General features: G+C 35.9%; 1 protein-coding gene across 8 annotated transcripts in view; it reads left to right on the top strand.

Moving 5' to 3' along the window:
- plekha1b (pleckstrin homology domain containing, family A (phosphoinositide binding specific) member 1b) overlaps positions 1-23,563 on the top strand; it is a 58,089-nt gene extending 34,526 nt beyond the window's left edge. For 2 of the 8 annotated variants that reach the window (XM_051914876.1, XM_051914875.1), the window contains exons 9-12: positions 4,497-4,561; positions 6,394-6,457; positions 12,521-12,610; positions 18,568-23,563. In XM_051914876.1, coding sequence (XP_051770836.1) covers positions 4,497-4,561; positions 6,394-6,457; positions 12,521-12,610; positions 18,568-18,870 — 522 coding nt within the window. In that variant the 3' untranslated portion in view covers positions 18,871-23,563. The other 6 variants (XR_007932947.1, XM_051914878.1, XM_051914877.1 and 3 more) reach the window with 6 other exon arrangements.
- Positions 23,564-26,517: the final 2,954 nt, after the last annotated feature.

Here is a 26,517-nt window from a genome sequence, read left to right as displayed (position 1 = left end):
CGACATGAAATACAATCCGTGTACTTCTCTGAGGTGAATGTATCTGTTGTGATTGTCGCAACAAAAGGATGTCGTGTTCACATCTGTCAACTATCATTCCGACTGTCATCTGACAACTGGAGTTCCGGTCCGGAGATATTTAACTCAGTAAAGAAAGTACACAGATATTTTTTTTGAGATTTCTAGGAGGTTTGTTGCGTTTTTATTAATCTTAATTTCTCACAACTTGTGTGCTTTTTCTGTGCGAGTTGAAGTGAACTACAGCACTAATAGAGTCTCATGAATGTGCATTCGTGCACAGAACACCAACCACCAAGGTCAGGATTTTCATTAAATAATACATTAAATTTAGGTTTTTCACCAAACCAAAATATATACCCCCAGAACATTTGGAAAATTGCATCAGATCATTCTGCAATATTTGTGCATCTTTTATAAAGCTTGATGCTGGTCACTATTCACTGCCATTATATGGATGAGCAAGAGTAGAACATGTTTTTTTTTTTTTTTTTTAATTCTCCTTTTGTGGTCTGAAAAGGAAAGAATGGAATACTGCATTAGAACAACACCAGGGTGAGTATGACTTAATTTTCATTTTTGTGTGAACTATCCCTTTAAAGACACCTACTATTAAACGATTAGTTCACTTCAGAATTAACATTTACTGAAAATTTACTCACCCATGTCATCCAAGATGTTTATGTCTTTCTTTCTTCAGTCAAAAAGAAATTATGGTTTTTGAGGAAAACATTCCAGGATTTTTCTCCATATAGTGGACTTCATGGGCTACCAATGGGTTGAAGGTCCAAATTGCAGTTTCGATGCAGCTTCAAAGGGCTCTACATGATCCCAGCCGAGGAATAAGGGTCTTATCTAGCGAAACAATTGGTCATTCTCCAAAAAAAAAAAATATATATATATATATATATATATATATATTCTTTTTAGGGTTGCAAAGGGGCGGAAAGTTTCCGTTAAATTTCCGGAAACTTTCCACGGGAACTTAACCTGGGGAATTTTGGAAATATTCCAATTTGGAAACTTTAGGAATTTATGGGAATTTATGAGAATTTATGGGAATTAATTGGAAATTTTGGGAAATTTATATAAATGTATAATATTTATATAAAATGTATCATATACAAACATAAATATAAACATTTTGTTTGGTCAAAACATGAAATTTCTTTTTCGCATTCAATTAATTCTAATTTAGTAAATATGTAAAATATTTTTATTGCAGCAATTGTTATGTGTCATTTATTTCAGTGTCACATGATCCTTCAGAAATCATTCTAATATGCTGAGTTGATACTCAGTTATTGTCAATGCTATTTTCAGGATTCATTGATGAATAAAAAGTTAAAAAGAACAGCATTTATTCAAAATAGAATTTTTTTCTAACAATATCACTTTAATATCACTTTTTATCAATTTCACACATCCTTGCTGAATAAAAGTATTAATTTCTTTCAAAAATCTGGTTGTTTTAACCAAAGTTATGCTGCAAGATGTTATTTTTTTTCAACTACATTTAAGTACCCTGTTATAGGCTAACCTGCAATTTTGCAAATTCCCTGTTTATTCCCATTAATTCCCGTTAATTCCCATGGAAAGATTCCAGCTTTGAAAATTCCCGGAATTTTGCAACCCTAATTCTTTTTAACCACAAATGCTCATCCTGCACTAGCTCTGCGATGCACCACACATTACATAATTACGTTGGAAAGATCACGCGTTACATAGGCGAAAGTACCGCGATAGGGTGAAAAACTCCATCTCATTTTGTCCTCCAACTTTAAAATCTTTGGGTTTTTTTTTTGTTTTTGTAAAGTTTTTGCGCGTTCGCTTTGTAAACACTTGCTTGATACTTCCGGCTATGCGTCACGCTTGACCTTTCCAACATGATTACATAATGCGTGGCGCATCACAGAGCTAGTGCAAGACGAGCATTTGTGGTTAAAAAGTATATCATTTTTATTTATTTATTTAGAAAAATGGCCGATCGTTTCACTAGCTAAGACCCTTATTCCTCAGCTGGGATTGTGTAGAGCCCTTTGAAGCTGCATTGAAACTGCAATTTGGACCTTCATCCTGTTGGTTGCTGTTGAAGTCCACTATATGAAGAAAAATCCTGGAATGTTTTCCTCAAAAACCTTAATTTTTTTTTTTTCAACTGAAGAAAGAAAGAGAAACATCTTGGATGACATGGGGGTGAGTAAATTATCAGGAAATTTGAATTCTGAAGTGAACTAATCCTGTAAATAGGACCGAATATTAAATTGTTTGTTGTAATACCTCTTTATTATGTTAAGAAGTTGCTTTTGAAAAAAAAAAACATGCAAATACAAACTAACTATATAAATAGGTACCAACTATATAAATAGGCTTTAATGCTATAATTTAATTACGTAATGTGTATTAAACAGGTCAAGGCCACTTGTAATTTTGAAATGTTAATGCCAATTTCAACCCTAGGTTGTTTATTCCTGCTTTAAACATTGTGAATTACTTACCTTACGGGTAAAGGGTTCAGGAGTACGGATGGGTGGACAGTTGTTTGGTATATGACGTACGTTTTCTCCCAAATAAAGTGACTGCCATGTCTTCTTGTCTGAACCATCATTGGCTCACTTTTCGGCTGTAGTGGTTTAAAATCCTCGTAAACGATTATAAATTGTTTTGACTGAGGGGGCAGAACAATGGAGAGTCGTTCCACTGTTCAAACACACAACTTCCTGTTGAAAGTTTTTGACAAACGTTATTTCCCACAGATTTATAGTAGCCTAATTATTTTTATTCCCATGAAGTTAAGAATAGCAGAGACTGATCTTCTGCCTCTGACAGTGAAAACTCAATGCAATTATTACATTAAAAAAGAGAAACATTTAAGCCTAATTTTAAGATTTATATATTTGAATTGCATATAAAATTTCCACTCATTTGGATTACACAGTTTTAACATAAACTAATAAGCGTAATGTGATATATTTGTCTGTCATGCATAAATAAAACAGGTGCGATTTATGTTATAGTAGTAATAAACTGAATGTGTTTTATATACATAATAACCCAGTTTATATATGTATCATAAATAAATCAAATTTGTTTCAGAGTCATGCATTTTAACTATATTGCTTGTTCCACAACCATGTTCATACTTTTTATTAACTAAATATATATAAAATTGTTTTCACAATGAACAGATTTATGCGAATTCTAAGCAATTTGAATAAATGCATTTTGAAAATATGATTATTTAAATAAAATCAAATAGATGCAAATAGTTAATAATAAACTTTAACATGATTTTTTTAATTATGCTGAAATCTTACCTGTTTATTTACTGTTTCATTTATGTATGACTGACAAATATGCTCCACATTAGTTTTTTTTATGTTTATGAAATTGTACACACAATTCTAAATAATAAATCTTAAAACTAGGCCTAAATAGTTTTTGAGTGTACATAGTTCTGACTGTAAATTGTGACCAGATGAGCCATGTTCAAATTTTTTGTAAAATACTTGATATACTTGATAGTATACATACACTGTCAGGAAAAAAAAAAAGGTACGGTGCTTGGCACTAAGGTACAAAAGTGAAAAGGTACATCTTTGTACCTTACTTACCCCTAAATGGTGCATATTAGTAGCTTAAAGGTACATATTAGTACTTTAAAAGTACATATTAGTACCTTTTTACCTTTGTACCTTAAGGTACCGCCCCAGTGACAAGCACCGTACCTTTTTTTCTGACAGTGTACCTATGATCAGACATATGTTAATATATAATAATGTAAAGCAATGATACTATGCAAACATATCTACCACAGTATAAATAGTATAGCAATATCTGTACTACCTGATACATTGTGACAACAAGAGATGTTTAAAGATTTAATTTTTTATCCAAAATACAATTCTTGACCTATGTTCAATTGTGAAACTGTCAGAAATCATACAGAAATAATTGAATTAAATTAAATTAAATCAAACTGAACCAAACCGTGACCAGATTTCAGATTACCGTCATAAGTAAAGGATAATGGACTGTGAAATGTGGTGATAAAATACTATATTTGTAAAACAACATAGACAAAGACATTAACTGTGACATCTTAGGTAACTTGTTAAAGCTTCAGCAAGAGCACAGGAAGCCACTGATGCAGTATGTGTGGTGTGTGTGTGTGTGTGTGTGTGTGTGTGTGTGTGTGTGTGTGTGTGTGTGTGTGTGTGTGTGGCATATAGGACGACAGGCATATTGTAGGCAGGAGCGAGTCTTGGTCAAAGGCAAAATCATACAGTAGATGTCAATAAAGGCTATTTCAGGGCTGATAATCACAGGCCTACACTCGCTGCAGCATCCTGCTGGGGCCTGTACTTCCTCTCTGCATGCACTCAGCGCAGCTGGAATGTTTGCTCAGCGCTTGTACAATCGTTCACACGAGGTAAAGACAATATTAATTAGCATACTGAATGAAACTCTGTTTTTAGGACCGTGAACCGTTACGAGTTGTTCCTCTGAAAGAAATCAATAAGGTTCAGGAGTGTAAACAAAGGTTAGTACTGCTTCATTTGTGCTTTTGTTTTGTTCTGTTTTGATTTTTGTGAAATTGTTTCCAAATATGCTTCTGCTACACCCCCTGTCTTTCATTTGCTCAACAAACAGGAAGTCCCTCCCCATACTCACGCCATTGGTTGAGCCAGAGGTTGACGAACTGCTCAAACAAAAGTCACATAACGCTCAATTAGTGTCTCGATGGCTTACTTATACACCTGGTATTAAGTTGCATTTTCATCAATCTGATCACGATTGAATGACTCTAAATCCAGGTGTAAACGGGATCTAAAACATTTTCAGCTCGTCCACTTCCAGAGACCACTTCCAGAGGTAGTTGAAATGCATTCGACCGGATTGCTTTCATAGTGTAAACGCTCATGTGGTCAAATGCAGAAACGAAAGCTGTTCTTCGTATGATTTTCCGTCGTCTCTTTTCACGTTCATGTGTAAATTTTCGTCCATTAGATCAAAAGATCTGAAAAAGCCTATACATTCACCCAAAAAGACAAGAGACGGAAACACCAGGTGTAAACGGGAATGTGTCGCCCTCGTCTACTTGTGATCCAATTGACCAAAAATTCATCTTAAAGGGATAATTCATCCAAAAACGAAAATTCTGTCATCATTTACTTACCCTCCAGTTGTTCCAAACCTGTTTGAGTTTCTGGTAACACTTTATTTTAGGGCCTTTAACTAGTTGCTTATTAGCATGCATATTAATAGAATATTGGCTATTTATTAGTACTTTAAGCACATATGAATGCCTTATTCTGCAAGACCTTATTCTACATTCTTAATCCTACCCAATACCTAAACTTAACAACTAGCTTACTAGCTATTAATAAGCAGTAAATTAGGAGTTCAAAAGTACTATGAAAGACAATGGCTACAGTCAATTGTCTGGTTACCGACATTCTTCAAAATATCTTCTTTTGTGTTCAACAGAAGAAAGAAACTTGTACAGGTTTGGAACAACCTGAGGGTGAGTAAATGATGACAAAATTTATTTATTTTTGGTGAACTATCCCTTTAATTCCAGGTGTAAACAAGGCCTTATCATTGTACTTTAAAGTGGGATATTAGAAAATCTTTTAACATCAAAATAACTGCACACACTTTACTTTTAAAGTCCGCGTTAAATTAAATTTTTCTAAATGCATGTTGTGGATTTTATTATGCATGTTTTTGACCTCATAATGTTCATGACTTCGTAATGTTTATGACATCAAAATGTCATAACTGAACCCTCCATTGAAAATGCCAGACTTCTCTCTGGTGACGTATGCAGGACTTCTCCTCATCTAGAAAGCATTGCACTTTATTTTAACAAACTTATTTGAGTCGAAACATCTGCTAAACATCAAAAGAGCAGATTCACTAACATTCTACATCATGAATGTGAAAATCTGACAAATTATGTTCTTAGGAGACATTAATGACGTTACCAATATCTTGCAAATGAGAAAACATTTTAAAAATGGCATCCTCCGGATGAAAACACACACTGAACAAACATCATGGTGATATATGTGTGCTGTCAGGGTAGGTCAGGCAAAAATGGCATTTGTTATATTTTTATTTATCTCCAGGCAGCCAAGTTTATCTTAATATTGACGTGTGACAAAGTTCACAATGTCTAAAAGTTCCGCAGTTTGGTACTTGGGCAGACCCTTTATAATAGTGCACAAACAAACAGTATTAAACACACTATATTATATATAACACAGTATTAACAACATTCACATTGTGCATCTGTACTGCTGTGATGTTTCAACGGTTGAAAATGTTACCAATAATTATGTTGTGTCTGATGTTGATTCATGTTTTTAGTGACTTGATGATGAGGGACAATCTTTTTGAACTGGTTACTACCTCAAGAACTTTCTACATTCAGGTAGGGATGTCAAATTTATGTTAATTCTCCATTGGGTTTTATGTAATTTAAGCCTTGATATTTGATGGTGAACTAAATGCATACTCTTTCTCACAATGGTGCTTTAGTAGCGGGTTTTGAGAATAAAGTCATAACATTACTGAATAAAAGTAGTTTAAATCAGTGGCTCACAACATTACCACCACAGGTTGTACATTCAATTTAATTCAATTCAGTTCAATTCAATTCATTTATTTGTATAGCGCTTTTCACAATGCATATTGTTTCAAAGCAGCTACATTACAGTTTAGAGTAACTTGTTATCAGAAGTGACTGTGTCCAAGTAATGTCCGTATGTCTGAACAGTATATAATCTAAGATAATAAAAACCATGCAGTTAGCTAACATCATGTATTCATTTAGGCAGAAACAATGAGTTCATTAAAGAAATTATTACTAAGTTGTGATCATAATGATTACAATATACAGAAAATTTGGCAGCTGTGTATATTGATTCAGAGTTGGCATCATCTAAAGTCCTGGCAGGGGTTGGCATCATCTCTTCACAGGTGCTGGGTGATCTGAAATTTTCGTAAGAGGCTGGATCCAAACTGAAGCTGCCGTAATCTTTAGTTACCTTGGGATGGGCATCCCGAGGTAGAAACAGGAAGCAAATAGAAAATAACTAGCGCAGCTGCTGTTCATAACATTTCAAGCAAAAGATAGTCATGTGCATTTAATCTGATACAACTGGAGTGCAAGGTTATGAGATTCATTATGTAAATGCTTGGCCAAAGAGATGTGTCTTTAATCTAGATTTAAACTGGGAGAGTGTGTCTGATCCCCAAACATTATCAGGAAGGCTATTCCAGAGTTTAGGAGCCAAATGTGAAAACGCTCTACCTCCTTTAGTGGACTTAGATATATCCCAGATACTACCAAAAGTCCAGAGTTTTGTGACCTTAAAGAGCGTGATGGATTACTCAGTGCTTGACATTAACTTTTTTGTTCACCAGCCACTGTGACTAGTGGTTTTCCAAAGTTACTAGCCACTCAGCATTTTCACTGGCCACAATTTTGACGTTGATACCATGGGGGAAAATTGCCATATAGATATTTTTAATATTATCTCATAATTTGGCAGCACATATATTAGGCTGCTGTCACTTTAAGACCCGACGCACAGATCACTTTAATCTGTTTACATTCATTTAAAACATGACTGACCGTGTTTACGTGAATATGCGCCAAGACTGGCATTTTTACATTATTTAAAAATATTATCAGACTGTTTAAGTGCAATAAGCAGCAAAAAAGACTTCAATTTAGTACTGAGTGATACATCAATTATCAATACATCTGTGGTGATTGAATGTTCAATCATAGTGATACTGTATGATCAGTGTCAAGGACCCATTTTTGAACCATAATCAGTCTGCTCATTTTACTGAATGCTAATCTCTCTTTTGTCACAAAGTAGGCTGTTCTTAGACTGTTGGCTGTTTCTCTGACAATCGTTAAACATCTCTGTTAGTGTGGGGAGGATCTCTTTTTCTTTCTGGGCTTCAATTTGTAAGCTGTTGTTATCACTGCATTTGCCCTCTTCTGAGATCTTGTCACTGCTGATCTGTGCTGAGCTCCTGCCACTGATCTATAGTGTCGAACGCAGCACTAAGATCAAGTAAAACTAGTACTGAGATGCAGCCTTGGTCAGAAGCTTGGTGTTAATGTCAAGCCCTGATTACTATTCTTCTTTTAAATGGCTTTCTGGATTTAGAGGGTGACAAAGCAGCAGACCCAAAAGGGCAACTATGGCAAAAGAACCAGGGGACTACATATAAGGTATTTGAAGAGCCATAAAAGCATATGACTTCAAAATACATTTAAACGTCTCAGAAAATAATCAGATGGCTTTCAAACTCACTCGATGGTATCAGATTTAGCAGTGGCACAGGAATAATTATTTCATGTCTCAGAAAGCAGTGATAAAGGAGCAGTCAGTAGCAAAAGGATGGCAAATTACTATCAGGCAATGTCAGTGGTAGAATAATTGTTCATGCATAACCTTCCACCTAGAACAGACCACAGTGGTCTGTCTGGTTTTGTCTGTGTTTGCCTTCCTGTCTTCAGTTCACAGCCTATAGCCGTCTTTCAGCCAAGAGAGCACAAACGATTTTGGGTCAAATTGTTCTACTGGAGCACCATTGACATCTAGAAACAGGACAGAAGAAAGGCTTTCTCCTCTTATTAGCAGAATCAGTCATGGCTGAAAAGCCACGTTCACATTCAGCTGAGGTGGCCTGGTAGGTTTTGCTAGCAATAATCAGCCTCTTGATCGTCTTCCCACCTTCAAGTTTCCTCAACAGCAGCTCTGGTGGGTACTTCCAGATGCTTAGCAAGGTCATGAATTTCCTTTTCACCACACAGGACAAGGGAATTACAGTTTTTGGGCCAACAGGAAGGTTTGAGTGGTGTCAGAAGCTCAGTAAGCTCTGAGTCAGGGAAACTTACAGAGATATTATCAACAAAAGTCTGAAGGACTGCACCTTTTTGATATTCTCCTTTATGGCTTCTAGTGTGATGGCTTTAAACATGCATGATGTTATCCTCACTTCTGCCTTTGCTATTGCCTTTACTGGTGTTGTTTTCATGGCCTCCAGGACCTCCATAGTCAAATGATTCCACCAACTGCCATCATTTAGAGATGTTTTTCGATTTTGCAGTTTGAGGGGAAGGTTTTGTAACTCACAGCACATCTTTCATCAGTGCAAGGTCTTTAACAGAACGTGTGCTGCTGAGTTTCCTCAACAGTGGCCGATCCACATCCACAGGATCATTCTGCATTTGTGCGGCAAGTGCTGGAAAGTTCTGCCAAACAGCTCTGACAGTGTTGAAACTGATGGCAACCCAGCGAATGGAGAAAATCTGCCCAATCTTCAGCAGTGATATGTTAACATGAGTGGCAGCATCATAAAGCAGTCTGGCATTTTTTGAAGATAAAATATATACAACTTTGAATTAAAGATTTCAAGGTTGTTACATCCAGTTACAGACTTGCATGCAACGTGCACTGCCAACTCTAGCTTGTGTGCAAGACAATGAATGCTTTTCAGTGAAAGGAAGTTTTTTCTCAACTTTGCAGTGAGTCCACTCTCTCTTCCTGTCATAACTGATGCTCCATCTGTGGCAATGCTGATCGGGTGTAATTTTAAATATTCATTGTCCAAACCTGCTGTCAAAAGAGTTTCTTAAAAGCTTGATACAATGCCTCTGCTGTTGTTCCCTTATCTAGCTATGCAAGATTCAGAAAAATGTTTTCAATATCCTCTCTGCCTGTCACATCTGCTCTCAAGTAAATTATTAAATAGCTTTTGGCAAAGTTACTTATTTCATCAACTATCAAACTCACAAAAGAATCATTGGATTTCAATGCAGATATCACTGACATTTTCATTTCAGTGGCAGTGTGTTCAATCACGGCGATACAAGTATGATCTGATCGGTGTCAAGGGCCCATAATCAGTCTGCTCATTTTACTGAATGCTAATCTCTCTTTTACCACAAAGTAGTTAGACTGTTGGCTGTTTCTCTGACAAGAGCATTGTTAAACTTCTCTGTTAGTGTGGGGAGGATCTCTTTTTCTTTCTGGGCTTCAGTTTCTAAGCCGTTGTTATCAGTGTTGTTATCACGTCTTCTGAGATCTTGTCACTGCTGATCTGTGCTGAGCTCCTGCCACCGATCTATAATGTCGAACGCAGCACTATAAGATCAAGTAAAACTAGTACTGAGATGCAGCCTTGGTCAGAAGCTAAAAGTAAGTCATTTGTAGTTTTAACAAGCATGAAATGGCTTGAATCCTCACTGAAATGTTTCATAAATAAGATAAGGCACAATTGAGCAGACACAACTTTTTCTAGTATTTTAGACATAAATGAAAGATTTGAAATGGGTCTGTAATTTGACAGTTCATTTGGATTTCTAAATGAGAGGCTTAATAACGGCCAGCTTAAAGAGTCTTTGGATATGACCTAGAGATAAAGATGAGTTAATAATATTGAGAAGAGGCTCTTTTGCTACAGGTAACAACTCTAATAAACTTGTTGATGGTTAAGATGCGATGGAAAGTTTATTTAGCTTTTTCTGTCCTATAGTTATAAAAACACTGCAATTGTTCTTGAGGTGCGATAATTGAGGCTGAATCATAAAACACTGTCAAAGGTTTTACATCCACAATTGTATTTCTGATTCTTTTGATTTTCTCAGTAAAGAAATTCATAAAGTAATTGCCACTAAACTGTTGGAATATTCAGTTCAGGTGATGTACTAAATAAAAAAAATATATAACGTTATATAACAATGTTAAAAGCATTTACATTTGATCTAAATTGTTTTATTATTGGGTCCCACTTTATATTAGGTGTCTTTAACTACTATGTACTAACATTTAAACCATTTGATACAGTGCACTTATTGCGTATAGGTTTTTATTGTATTTATATTTTAAAAATACATACTGCATGAATACTGCATGTAATTACAGATGTAATTAATTTCTGTAACTCCATATATAATTACACTGTTGGCCCTTCCCTTACATCTTAAACCACCCTTAAACCTACCCGTACCATCAAATCTGTCCCTAAAATTACCCATATCCCGCCTCAGTCACAGGAACAATGTTTTGCAATACACCATGAACACAACAAGTACATTGATCCTAACAAGTAGTTAAAGGAATAGTTCACCCAAAAATGAAAATTTGATGTTTATCTGCTTACCCCCAGGGCATCCAAGATGTAGGTGACTTTGTTTCTTCAGTAGAACACAGATGATGATTTTTAACTCCAGCGTTAACTCGTTGCCGTCTGTCAGTCGTATAACGCTTGTCAATGGTAACTCCATCTATAAGAGTCAAAAAAGAAATGCACAGACAAATCCAAATTAAACCCTGCGGCTCGTGATTACACATTGATGTCCTAAGACACGAAACGATCGCTTTGTGTGAGAAACCGAACACTATTTATATAATTTTTTTACCTCTAAAACACCACTATGTCCAACTGCCTTGCACATCCGGCTAGTGAGGTCTGAACGTGCTCTGACAACGGAAGTGATGTCTCGCACTCATTGAAGTATACGTGCGAGACATCACTTCCGTCATCAGAATTTACTAACCGGATGCTGAACGCAGTTGGACATAGTGGTGTTTTAGAGGTAAAAAATGATATAAATACTCGCACAAACCGATCGTTTTGTGTCTTAGGACATCAATGTGTCGTCACGAGCCGCAGGGTTTAATTTGGATTTGTCTGTGCATGTTTTTTGCCTCTTATAGATAGTGTTGCCATTGACATGCATTATACGACTGACAGACCGCAACGGTTGGAGTTAAAAATCATTATTTGTGTTCTACTGAAGAAACAAAGTCAACTACATCTTAGATGCTCTGGGGGTAAGCAGATAAACATAAAATTTTCATTTTTGGGTGAACTATCCCTTTAAAGACACCTAATATAATGTGTGAACTTTTATGCTTTTACTTCAGATTTCCTATGCATTTACATTGTTAATATAGCTTTGTGCATTTTATTAACTCTACTGTGTTTGCAGTATAGACAGCTTTTATTGTAATAGGACAATAATTTTGGCTGTTAATTAGTTTTGTAATTTTGCGTTACTTTACTTGCTGTGGAGATATTACATTTAATAAAAAAAAATTGATATCAGATGGAATATCTTTTATATTTCTGTCCTCATTTTTGATTTCTGATAAAATGACTGGCAATCCCATTTGTGATCAGATTTTAAAAAGTTGTGCCACCGACCAATAATGTTAGGGTAGACGGAACGCCTCCTAGCAACCAACAATACAGCAACCCAGTGACCTCCAGCAATACATTTTTTTTTTTTTGGGCATTTTTCTGGTCATTTTAATCAAAGGTGGTAATGGTCTCAAAGGTTTGAGAGCCACTGATTTAAATAATTTCAAGCATGAATAAATGTTTTAATTGATTGTTTTTAAATGACATTTACAAAATGTTTTGACATAAAAACAATAAAGTTGTCTGTATTTTTCTGTCTCAGTCGGACAGCCCAGAGGAGATGCACGGCTGGATCAAGGCTATCTCTGGGGCCATAGTGGCCCAACGGGGTCCTGGACGTTCAGCAGCCTCTGTAAGAACTTACTTTGTTTAGTGACATATTCTGAGATCTCAGCCTATTTGTGCTCTTTTGGTTTGATTTGCCTTTTATGAAGTGTTTTCGTAGCCACCCACACTGTCCATGTCCTGCCCAACCATGTTTCTCTTCAAATTTCAAAATTTCACTCATTTATGTTTGCTGATGGAACAACCAAAGGTCCAATCTTAAAAGGATAGTTCAGCCTAAAATTAAACCTTTGTCATTGTCCACTCAAAAACTGGCCCAATTTAGCGGAATTTACCAGACGGCCCACTCTACTTTGTGTCTGTATGTCTCTCTTGGGCTTTTCACACTTGATATAGTTAACTCTGAGTCATTGTAAACCCCGGGTAAACTAAATCCTAGGTTATCTTGCTTCAAGTTTCACATTTCTTATTATTTACCCATGGTTAACAATTAATCCTGGGTATTTATACACTGCCGTTTCATACTGTACATTTATAAACCCTGGGTTAATGTCCTTATTTGCATATTTGCGTTGTCAGTGTCACTGATTGGACGAACGCTGCATGCGATATGTTTACATAACAGCTCTCTATACAGTGTGAAAAGCCCTTTTGTCTCTTGTTCTGTCGTGTCCGTGCCTAATGAATGTGCGCTGTGTTGCAGATGCGTCAGGCCAGACGGCTCTCAAATCCTTGTATACAGAGGTATACATCCTGCAATGGTGAATGCAGCACGTATGTGTTGAGATCAAACCCCTCGCGCTTTGTCCCTGTTTGTTTGCACTCAGCCCCCTGCTTAGAGTTTAGAGACTTGTAGACCTTGATCTAGATCTGAGCAGGGTAGAGCTGTCTCACCTAAACAATCCAACCCCGCAGACAAACCGCACTAAAACCAGCCCTCATGTCATGCTAGAGTGACCTTTGACACCCATCATCCCCATTTTCTCTTTTAATATACTTTTGATACATCCATACTAAACATCTCATCCTCTCATCTGATTACCCACACTTCTGCGTAGGGCTCAGTAATGCAAATATTTGTTAAGTGATTTACAGAGAGACATTTGAATGTCTTTTACTAGAGTAAATGTCAAAAATCAAAATTAAGTGCTTGAATTTTTCAGGTCTAACAGTAATTACAGAAATTGAATAATCAAATGTAAAATAACATTGCATAATCTTCACTGTATATATTGAATATAGATTAATCCTTTTTAAAGCTACAAAAGTTATTCAGTCAAGATCAGTGAGTGATTTTTTTTTTTTTTTTTTTTCTCTTTATTAACTTTAATGATGGCAGCAGGTAGGCTATATTAGGCTGCTGTCACTTTTAAGACCGAATTCAGTATATTTCATCTAATATATTGACACACATACGATTTCTTTCTAAACCGTTTACATTCGGTTAAGACATAACTGACTGTGTTTACTATGATACTCGCCAAGATGGCCATTTTGACATACTTTTATGTGTATTTGTCCGTTCAAGCGTGAGAAGAGTATCCGTGCGCTCTCTGTGTGCGCGCTATGGATGAAGCTCCATATGCCTCACAACAGACGCGCCTCATTCTTATGTTCAAGGCGGCAGTGCAAAACTGTGAATCTAATCACCACACAGGCAAAAAGTACACTTCAAGAATAGATACATTAACAAAGGTTTGAGACAAATTATGTAATTTAATGGAAAACTATGTGAGTGGCGCTCTGTGGCACGGCAGGATTTTGAACAGCTCTGCGCTTGTGCAACCCCCTTTATTCTTAATCATCTGTGTTTTGCAACTAACGTTAATATTATCTTAATATTCAGAGTTACATTAACAATGTGCTGTGCCGCCACATGTCAAAATAAATGCTTTTTTCAACAGGAGGTGAAATGGAAGTAGTAAATTCAATTTTGGGGTTGCACCCAGGGTCTGGCTCTGCCACTGGATATCTTTACAGTGGTGCCTGATTTAAAAAAAAAAAAAAAAAAAAACAATAATTGAATCATCACATTTCCCAGCACAGCTGGTCAATATTTACTAGTTTGTCCACGTTGATTCATAAGAACATTTAATATTCTCTTTACAAAAACATTTCCATTTGTCATAGTAGTTTAGATGAGTATTATACTAAAAGTGTTTACACACAGTGATTCATTTGACCATCATGAGCACATCTGGAAATGATTCATTCAGTTTAATAGATGCTTTACTCAATTGTGAATTGTGCAGGTTTATATTAGACAGACATAAAATAACTGTATTAACACATCTTTCAATAAACATCAAATTATGCTTATTGTAAGAACTCTTGAAATCATATTGTTGAGATTAAACTGAAATCAAATTATAACAGAAGTAAATTATACTATTCTAGATAATAAAAGGACTCTTGTAAAACTCCTAAAAGATCCACTTATCCACTCTTAAAAATAAAGGTTCTTTACCTGCATCTATGGTTCCATGAAGAACTATACAGTTGCAAGAAAAAGTATGTGAACCACTTGCAGAATCTGTGAAAATGTGCAACATTTTAACAAAATAAGAGAGATCATACAAAATGCATGTTATTTTTTATTTAGTACTGAAGATATTTTACATAAAAGATGTTTACATATAATCCATAAGACAAAAAAACAGCTGAATTTATTAAAATGACCCAGTTCAAAAGTTTGTGAACCATTGATTCTTAATACTGTGTATCATTACCTGGATGATCCATGACTGTTTTTTTGTTGTTGTTGTTTTGTTTTGTTTTTTTGTTTGTTTGTTGTGTGATGGTTGTTCATGAGTCCCTTGTTTATTCTGAGCAGTTAAACTGAGCTCTGTTCTTCAGAAAAAATTCTTCAGTTTTCCACCATCTTTTGCATATTTGAACCCTTTACAACAGTGACTGAATGATTTTGAAATCCATCTTTTCACACTGAGGACAACTGAGGGACTCAAACACAACTATTAAAAAAGGTTCAAACATTCACTGATGCTCAGAAGGAAACACGATGCATTAAGAGTAAAACTTTTGAACAGGGTGAAGAGGTCCAAATTTTTCTTATTTCGCTTGAATATCATTTTTTTTTTTTTTTTTTTTTCATTTAGTACTGCCCTTCAGAAGCAACAGAAAATACTTGCATGTTTCCCGGAAGACAAATTAAATACAATTTACCTTGATCTTCAAATTCAAAATGTTTTCACCCCCATCTATTAATGCATCATGTTTTTTTCTGGATCATCAGTGAATGTTTGAACCTTTTTTAATAGTTGTGTTTGAGTCCCTCAGTTGTCCTCAGTGTGAAAAGACGGATCTCAAAATCATTCAGTCACTGCTGTAAAGGGTTCAAATATGCAAAAAATGCTGGAAAACTGAAGAATCTGCAGGACCTGGAGATTTTTTCTGAAGAACAGAGCTCAGTTTAACTGCTCAGGACAAACAAGGGACTCATGAACAACCATCACAAAAAAAAAAAAAAAAAAAAAAAACAGTCGTAGATCATCCAGGTAACCACATAGTATTAAGAATCAATGCTTCACATACTTATGAATGGGGTTATTTTAATAAATTCAGCTATTTTTTTTTTTTTTTTTTTTGTAATATGTAAACATCTTTTATGTAAAATATCTTACTCAGGACAGTACTAAATAAAAAATAACATGCATTTTGTATTATCTCCCTTATTTTGTTAAAATTATTAACATTTTCACAGATTCTGCAAGTGGTTCACATACTTTTTCTTGCAACTGTATATCCATGGAACTTTTCCATTACATAAAAGGTTCTTTAGAGTGGAAAAAAGGTTCTTCAGATTATTAAAATGTTCTTTACACTACAAATAAAATGGTTCACTGAAACTCTTAATGGCTTAAGAGTGTATACTATGTATCAAATAGTTTGAAAATGTTGACCCATCCAGATCTTTTGTTACTTATCTATATCATATTGTATTCATTACGTTTAACTCTAACTCACATTTAACTTTACTTCCATTTACTTATATTTTACAATCCATTTCATAACCTCACCTGCTTTTTCTTGAAAACATTCTTAGATGTTTGATGTTGCATGGACAAATTCTAGTTTTGGAATATCAAAATCTTAATACTAGTAAAAAGAGAGTTTGTTTAACTGAATTTTAATGCATGCTGTGTTACAGTATGAGAGTTTGAAACTTGGACACACAAAGGGTTTTACTGTTTACCAATATATGTCAATCAGGCTGACATCTAAACCTGGAAATATCATATTCACAGCATATATTTTTTTCTTTTTTTATCAAATATGTTGTAAAATGATGTGGAGTTTAGTCATATCAGTGGTCTAGAAAAGGCTGTTTTATTCTACATAAGGGCCACCATGTTGAGGTCACATGACCAGCCTTGAACCAAGTTCATAAACACATTTTTGATGAACACACCTAATGAAGAGGAAACAGCCAGCAAAACATAAATAAAAAATGACTCAGTGCACCTTTTTAAGGATAGTTAACCAAAACATTCTGTCATAATTTACTCACCCTCATTTTGTTGATTTGAATATACGTGAACTTCCACATAGAGAGAAAGTCATACAGGTTTGGAGTGACAAAGGGTGAACAAATGATGACAGAATTTTCATTTCTGGCTAAGAAATGAAAGCCTTGTGAAAAAGAAGTGCACTTAATTGTATTGATTGTGTACTTGTAGTGTACTTAAAATCTTATAAGTAGATTTTTTAAAAACTCTACTGCTAATATAATATTAATGAATGAAGTGTACTTAAATAGAGTACACTTTCATATATGTTTCTTAACACACTTTTAAAAGGTGAACTTTGCAATAATGTCAATTACTAAATTTTACTTAAAAGTACATTTTAAATCATGTTGTAGTAATCTTTTGTAATGCTTTAAAGAAGTACACTTATTTTTATGTTATACTAAAGCACATGTAAAGTATTAGTTTGTATTTTTAACTGCAGTGTGTTATTTGACATTTCATAGTTTTAAAATATATTTTACATTTACTAAATTGCAACTTCAGCATTGCAAATGTGTAGCTACCAATATATGTAAAACATGACATACAAGTTTTAATATATTATATTTAATATAGTATATTTTAGTTTACCATAAATGCCTGTCAGAATACTGAAATCATATTTCAAAGACAGTAGAAATAATTATAAAATTGCTATAAACAAAAATGTACTTAAGTCCTACTTAAAAAACACTCTTACGTTATAAGAGTATAACTATAATACATTTTCACTTAATTCTAAATAACATTTTAGCAATTAAGTGTCTAAAAATATTACATTCAGTTTGCACTTAAGTATTCTTTTCCATAATAAGTACTCTTTTTAAAAGTATGCCAAAGTGAACTTCTTTTTCACAAGGGATTCTTTTGATGTCAAGGCCTGTTCACACCAACACAAATGTGTATTTTTGCATACTATTTGTCTGTTCATATCAAATGTTCAGCAGATGGGCTGAATGAAAACGCAAAGTATGCCTGCAAATGTTCGTGTCAATCTGAACAGACGCATTAACAACCGTTCGTTCAAATAAAAATGCGAACATTCATCTTGGTCTGAACAGACCTAAAAATATTGAAGATGAATACCATCTCCTCAAAGCGTATTATTTGATCTGCCTTTTAATGTTGAATCCTTGTCTCCTCTAATGCTGTTTTAGCTGATGTCCACCTCTCGTTCTTTCCTTTCAGAGATTAAATCTGACACTGAGACACTAACAATCCAAAAACGAGCCCTATTTCTGCACTACCAGCTGTCCTGTTCCTGCTATTTCCCAGAATGATCTACAGCCTGCCACTTGCTGTAACTTTCACTGCCACTGTTTGCTGACGTGACTCCTAAACTGTACTAAACCTCCTTCTGTACCTCTTGCTTCACCTGCTCCTTGTTCTTGAGTTTTTACTCCACCTTCCCTCTCTATCAAAGCATTTTTCTCTGACCTGACTATTGCTGCGTTCTAGCCGTGTTGTTTCTATAACCGTTACTCAATCTCTGCAGGAGCACGCTGAACCCACCTCCATCTTCTACTACAGCGAACCGTGTCTCCCAACTCCTCGCTCACCCCTCCCCACCGAACTCTATTACCCAGAATGCCGTTCCCCCTCGGGCCCTCAGCATGGCGTGGGAGGGACCAGACCTGAAAAGCCTGCCATCCGGAGCCCGAGCACGCCTGTCGCTCCAGGAGTCGCCCCAAATCTTCAAGTAAATGCTGATGACTCATCACCATGGCAACGGAGAAGCGAAGTAACGCAGCCTCCGGATTGCCCTAAAGATAAAGAGCGGCAAGTTACCAAGGTGTAATGATGTACTTGGTATATTACACACACATATTACAAGAAACTATTAACATCAAAAGCAGAACAGAGACTCAGGATGAATGTGAATCGAGCCCATGGGATATGGAGGACTATGGAATTTTGAGTTTTTCATGATCATTCTCAAGCCTTTCTGAAGAACTGTACACTATTCATAAACCAGACAATTTGTTAAAGGGGCTATATGTAAGAATTCACATGTATTAACACTTTTTTATTGCCAATTAACAGCGTGTAACGAAACTTAAAGGATTAGTTCACTTTAAAATGAAAATTCCCCCATGATTTACTCACCCTCAAGCCATCCTAGGTGTATATGACTTTCTTCTTTCAGACGAATACAATCGGAGTTATATTAATAATCACGCTGTATCCATCCATCATAAACGTACTCCACACGCCTCCGGGGGGTTAATAAAGGCCTTCTAAAGTGAAGCGATTTCACTTCGCGTCAGTTACGCTTTCTTCTTAAGTTGAATACAGAAGGCGGTCTGGTGAATGCTAGTTATTTGACTTCATAATGTGTTAAATATGGATATTTTTCTTACTCAAACGCATCGCTTCACTTCAGAAGGTGCTTATTAACACCCCGGAGCCGTATGGAGTACGTTTATGATGGATGGTTGCACTTTTTTGAATTTCAAAGAGGTGGATTCCTTGCACTGCCATTAACTCCAATTGTATTCGTCTGAAAGAAAAAAGTCATATACATTTAGGATGGCTTGAGGGTGAGTAAATCATGGGGTAATTTTCATTTTAAAGTGAACTAATCCTTTAAAAAAACGAGACCTGCCCCGACTTCCTAGGTTGTTTATCAGAGCCTGTAGAGTGCTTTTTATGCGAAAGACTTGGGAAAATCAAAACGATGTGACATTTAAGTATACTTAAGGCCTGGGAATACTTCATTTTCCGCATTTCGCTCCATCTCATGCACAGTTGAGTGTGCGAGCCTTTCAAAGTATACTCCTTTGGCCGTGAGCATGGAAAAACACATTCGGTGGATCTAGTGGATTTTGTTTTCAAGCACTCAAGTCATTCGCACATGCGCTGTTGTACGCAGACCACTGTTGTACGCGCATCACGCAAAAAAAAATGGCACATGGACAGTGTGACCCTCCTGATAATGAAAATTACGTTGCATGGATGCGGAAAGCCAATGTATACTTTGGGCTTTAGGCCATCCCTGTTCCGTGACGGTTCACGCACTGTCCCTGTTATGTAATGTCCGTTATCAGGAGGGTCCGCGGACGTCCGCACACACTGTCCATGTTATGTATTTTCCGTCATCAGGAGGGTCCGCGGATGTCCGCACACGCTGTCTATGTCTGTCTCTTTTTTTTTTGCGCGGTGCGCGTACAACAGCGCATGTGCTAGTGACTTGAGGAGTTGAAAACAAATGCCAATAAATAATGCACACACGCCGAACAGGTCTTTCCATGCTCACGGCAAAGGAGTATACTTTGAAAGGCTCGCACGCTCAACTGAGCGGAACGTGGAAAATGAAGTACACCCGGGCCTTTAAGCCTTGTTTATACTTTTGCCTGGCATCGCACCGCGCGCGTCCGCTAACTGCATGCACACCACTCCAAAGGCGTTTATACTTGACGTAGTATTATTTTTTGAAACGACAGGGCTGACTAGGAGTAATTGTCCTTTAAACCATCAGGAAGCATCAGTGAGAAGTAAGGTACACATGTGATGATGTTTGTTTTTATTACACTTCACCAAACCCACACTACAAAAGAACCAAAGAATCGTGTAAAGAACCCAGTAAACCTTGAGATTATTACTTGTGACATTAGAACGAAATATATGGATATCAAAACACATGTATAAAACTAAATTAAACAACAATCTCTTAACATTTTTATTAACCATGGACCTTTATTTTCATTAAAAGGGCTTATTTCTGCTAGTGTAGGCTCATTTTGGCACTGGGTGCCGTGCCGGTACAGACATACCTGCTCGGCCAGAATCGCCTCAAAGTTGTGCATATTACAAAAAATGAAAGTTTCAAAAATTATTTTGGCGCAAAGTTACAAAAAATGCCCTGCACACCACCACACGAAATGGGGTCACGAGCATGACCGCCCACAGCGCGATGGCATCAGTTTTGCCACGCGCACCTTTGCGCTCATGCGGACACCGTGAGTATACGCGTATATGCGCACTTTCTTGAAGCTCTCTTCTGTCATTTCAATGATACGTGAAATAAACGCTTATACAATGTTTAGGATAATGCCGAAAGAGCTATTCTGTACAGTAATATCAATGTGTCATGCAAAGAAAAGCGATTCATTCAAACTATAGTCTCACATAGTCAGATCTGTATATAGATAACAGTCTCAAATATAGACCTATTTTATAATCAAACTATGATTTATTAATTATTAATTACCTCATCTGTCCACATGAGGCTGGTGAATTGCAGAGCTTGTGCAATCATATTCACATCGCTAGAACGAAAAAAGAACTTCGCCATGAGTATATCAGGGCATTGAATCACGTTAAAGCGATAGTTCACCCAAAAATCATTTACTTTAAGTTGTTTCAAACCTGCATAAATTTCTTTGTTCTGCTTTACACAAAGGAAGATATTTGGAAGAATGTTTGTAACCAAGCAGATCTCACCCCCATTGACTGCCATAGTATTTTTTTTCCCTACTATGGCAGTCAGTGGGGGGGCGAGATATGCTTGGTTACAAACATTCTTCCAAATATCTTCCTTTGTCTAAAGCAGAACAAAGAAATTTATACAGGTTTGGAACAACTTGAGGGGGAGTAAATGAAGACATTTGGATTAACTATCCCTTTAGGTCTCTTGTATGTTATGTGTGCATGAGTGCAAGCACGAGCAATAAGTTGCTGGCTGCAGTTCACCGATGTCGCAAGGGTTTCTGAATTCTACATATAACCCCTTTAAGACAAAACGTTGATAACAACAGCACATAATTATTTTCCTGTTATGGCCAATAAGCGATATTATGGCTGATATTATTAGTCTATTCCTATTAAATGTGGATGTTTAGTACTTTTGCAAGGCTATATGGTTTAAATTGGAAAATATATTGTTTAAATAAAATAAGGTATTTATTTTTTTATAAATATATGCAATATAAAGAACTTAATTATTAATATTATTTAATATATTATTAATTAATACTTGTTTCCAGTATTGACCTAATCAGACTGATACTGATAAATTAATTTTAAAAAAGCTTTATTTTGCTTATACCAATAAGGCCACTGATTATCCAGCTTCCTATAGGATCAACATGTCATAAGTTCTGGTTGGTTTCATTTGGATTATTCTGGTGCTTTTACATCCTTTTTCTTGGGGTACAAGTTTAGGTTTTTTTCCTACAGTAACATATTCCTTCTTTAGAGGCCATTGATCCTTGGTGGTCTTGTGTTTATTGTCAGTTGACTTTCATTTTCTGTTTTGAATGCTTTATATATAAATTGAATTGGACTTTGTGGTAGTGTTTGACCACAACAACATAGTAATAGCTTCTACTGATGTTCCGTAATGCTGTAGAGAATGTGTTTGTGTTGTTATATTTCAGAGTAACATACAGCCACTTTTATGGTGAGTTAAAGCTTTCTTTTGAGGGCAAGACTCTTTTTGGTAGAACTTATGTTTATCAGATGCATGTGAATGCATGACTCTATATTTCTACACAGAGAAACACTCCAGAGATGTTTAAAAAAAAAAAAAAAAAACGGTTAGGCAAAAAGGTTCAGTTTGTTAGCATTGGTTAATGCTTTACAACAGGCTATCATGTACTAATGATGAATGGTCATTTTCCACAATCGAGATAAATATTATTTATAAATTTTTCAATTAATGTTTGTACTTGAAAAATCTTTGAGTTTTCAATTTGAAATGTATTTGTTTATGTGGAATTAGTAGAACATTAATACATGCTGTGAGTATTTTTTTTTATTGTTAGTTCATTACACCTAATGCATTAAATAATGTTAACGAATTGAACTTCAACTATGAACAAAGCACAGGCATCCGCAAAATGCAGCTGTATGGACCCTTTTCACAGACTGATCATGCATTTGCATGGTTATTAACATTGTAAATCTTGTAAAGTTTTTTTTTTTTTTTTTTTTTTTTCATGTATTATACTTTTTGCTACCTTGGCAATAAATTACAGAAAACTAGTTAACGGTGCTGCATGAATGTTTCTAAGTTTCCAAATACACTGACTGAGGGAGTGATGGCAAATTTGGCATCTTACTCTCTTCTGATCTTTGTAATCAATTTCTCTCTTTTTTTTTTTTTTTTACTTTGGAAAGACAGAAACACTATAATGGATTTTTTTTTATTATTATTATTTTGCTATTTAAGCAAACTGAGAACTTTGGAAATGTGAAAAGGGTTCATATGTTAGTATTAGTGTGAATGTAAACAGATTCAGTGACCCCAATGATAAATACTGTATGTGGTTTGATTGTGGATTGATACGCATGCACCATGTTGTTGTTTTTTTTTTTTTTTTTTTTTTTCTCTGTAATATATGTATTTGTCTTGTATTTGGCTGGAAAAATTATTCACTTTTTAAATGAGTCAAAATAATGTTTTTGCTTCTCTTTTAGGGTTAGGGTTTGAGTCATGGTAACTCTATAAATAATGAATCAGCTTTATATAAAAACAAAAAGTATTGAGATTAGTGTGTGTGTGTGCGCTTTTTTCTGATTTATGAGGACACAAATTTGTATAATGACATGGGTATTACACTGGTATTACGACGTAAACATGAAATATGAGGACATTTCATGAGTCATTTCATATTTAAAATAGCTTTAAAAACATACTAAACAATGTTTTATTAAAAATGTAAAATGAAGAATGTTTTCTGTGATGGGTAGGTTTAGGGGTAGGGGTTGGGTTAGGCCATAGAAAATGTCATTAACCTAATATAAAATCTATGTTAAATAGAAATGTTTCCAAATCAGCATATTAGAATGATTTCAAAGGTTCATGTGAAGACTGGAGAATTGACTGCTGATAAATTATAGAAATAAATTACATTTTAAAATATATTAAAATTGAAAACAGTTCTTTCAAGATTTAATAATACTGTTTTACAATATTTTTTAAATGTACTAGGGAATTATGCAGGAAATATTAAACATGAGCATTATCAGCAGATATTGATTGGAATACAATATAGGCCACAACGAATACTATAATGCGAGCCTCATGCAGGAATCTGTATTCTGAAAGGACACTTTGACATTTGCAGTGCATATATTAAGGTGCCTCATCCAGCAGCTGATCTGATGTTTGCTACTGTAGTTGCCCTTTCAATAAGCAGGTAAAATTCATGACACTAAATAAATATTCAAGCAGGCCTATGTAGGAAGTTTGCTTTATACCTCTGTATAGACAGACTTTCAATTTAAACTGATTATGAGTAATATTTTCAATATGGCAGCGTAGTGACTTTAATGTTATGACAACATCAGCAATCCAGTTCTTTATTATAAATCATTGCTTGAGCCCAGGCTATGTGTTACAAACACATCTTACCTCAGAATCCTATCAGTTTAGTAACCAAATTTCACTCTGTTTACTGTGGAATGAATTTACTGTAGTTCATGAACGTGTATTGCAATAGAGCATTATGTTACTAAACACTCAGTGTAGTTGAGATCAGCTCATTCATATTCCAGTTCAGGCAGAGATTTGAGTAATTGGGTGATGGCCAGACGACTGAGTCAGAGCATCTGCAAAACGACAAGCCTTGCGTGGTGTTCTAGGCATGCAGTTGTTAGTACCTACATAGTGCGAAGAAGGACAAGATCAGGGTCATGGGCAGCCTTAGACTCATTTATGCGCGTGTATAAGGCAGGGTTGTCAGGTTTTTACAACAAAACCCGCCCAATTGCTACTCTAAACTAGCCCGATTTCATTTCAGGGGGGTCCCCCTATGGTGGCTCAGTAGTGCACAACACAACAAAATTTAAAAAGCAAACGTAAGTTCATAACACAATGGAATCAAGCCATAACACAACGAAATCGAGCCACAACGCAACGGAATAAAGCCACAACACAACGAAATCGAGCCGCAACACAATGGAAATTCTCCCAACCACTAGGGGGCTCTCAGAGATCGGTAAAATTAGTTTTCCTTGCCAGTGTTATATAGACTACCTCAGGAATGATGTTTTTTTGTAGGCCAACCCGGAAGTTAGCGGCGCACGGGTTCCCTCGATCGAAAGCCAATGCATTTTTCCCATAGACTTTTGGAAAATCGCAAAAAATAAGCTCTGTGTTTAACAAATGGTTATGACACTTACACGTTTTGTCTATCAAGATAATCTTTACAAGTTAGCACAACATTTATACATTTTGAAGCCTAAATAAAGTCGTCAGATATAAAAAGTTAACAGTAGGCTATAAACGGACTACGGCACACCATGGTCGCGGACCAACGTCACCACCACCAAGCTTCCTCAAACTTTACTTAGAAAACAACTTTATTTAAAAACATGTTCGCTGATTATGATCTGTGCTGTGTATGAATACTTATCCACTTTTTCATGAGAAATGCTGTCCAAATGTCCTGTTTGTCATGATGATGTCTAAAGTCCCCGCCACAGGAAGTAGTCGATTTAGCAATTTTTAAGACACAATAAAGGTTTAAAAAATCACAAGCGTGTTATAACTGGTGTGTTTTATGTCATAGATCAAAACGTGAAAATATTTAGAGGCTTTGTTAACCACAGACCTTATTTGGGGTCACTTCAACCCGTACAAATGTACAAACCGTAATTAAAAAATTTAATAATCAATTAAAAAGGAATTTGTACTTGTATGATATTATGCTGTAGCCACATTGGACCAGTGGTTTGGAAAAGCTGTAGTCGCCATCTATAGGTCAGACGCGGGAATTCATTCGACGCGCGACTCTCACAGTGCATTATGGGTATTCTCTAGCCGTTGAGCGTACATCAGTTGTACACTCGTTATTGCAGTGCATTGTGGGATTGAACGAGTGCACTCAATAACGTCCACTATGGTTTCGGACACCACTACAAATGGCTGTCCCCTCAAATAGTGCCCTATTTAAGGGTATAGGGGGCGATTTCGGACACAGCCATAGAAACACATAAATCTGAGACTTGAGGACGTGAACAGCTCCGGGTGGAACATAATGGGTTGCTGTTTGTTTGCGGTGCTCCGGGACTGTCTGTGTACAACTCTGCGTAGCCTTATGGAACACGCTGATGACATGTGATGTCAGGGTGCGTGGAGGTATGGAAATACATACTGTACGTTGACAGGCAGGTAAGACATCGTATTATTGCATTCAGACCGAATTCAGTGATTGGATGTACATTTTTTGCTACTAAGACTTCCACAGAAGATATGTACTGTAAAAAAAAACATTGTAATATTTAGACCACTTCTATTATTGATTGCTATCAGGATTTGAAGAGCGTTTCAACCAGTATAACAAAAAGTGTTTATGAAAAAAAAAAAATGGCCTACCCTACTTTTAAACTGCTGAAAAATGAAGGCAGGCTGGCAGAGGTAATGTTCAGCTGGGAAACCTTGGGTCCTGGCATTGCAAAGCACGTACACCCCTTCAAGGCAACGATGTTCCCTAATGGC

This window comes from Ctenopharyngodon idella, chromosome 12 (assembly GCF_019924925.1).
Source record: "Ctenopharyngodon idella isolate HZGC_01 chromosome 12, HZGC01, whole genome shotgun sequence".
NCBI classification, from domain to species: domain Eukaryota; kingdom Metazoa; phylum Chordata; class Actinopteri; order Cypriniformes; family Xenocyprididae; genus Ctenopharyngodon; species Ctenopharyngodon idella.
This window is presented reverse-complemented; position numbering and strand designations above follow the sequence as displayed.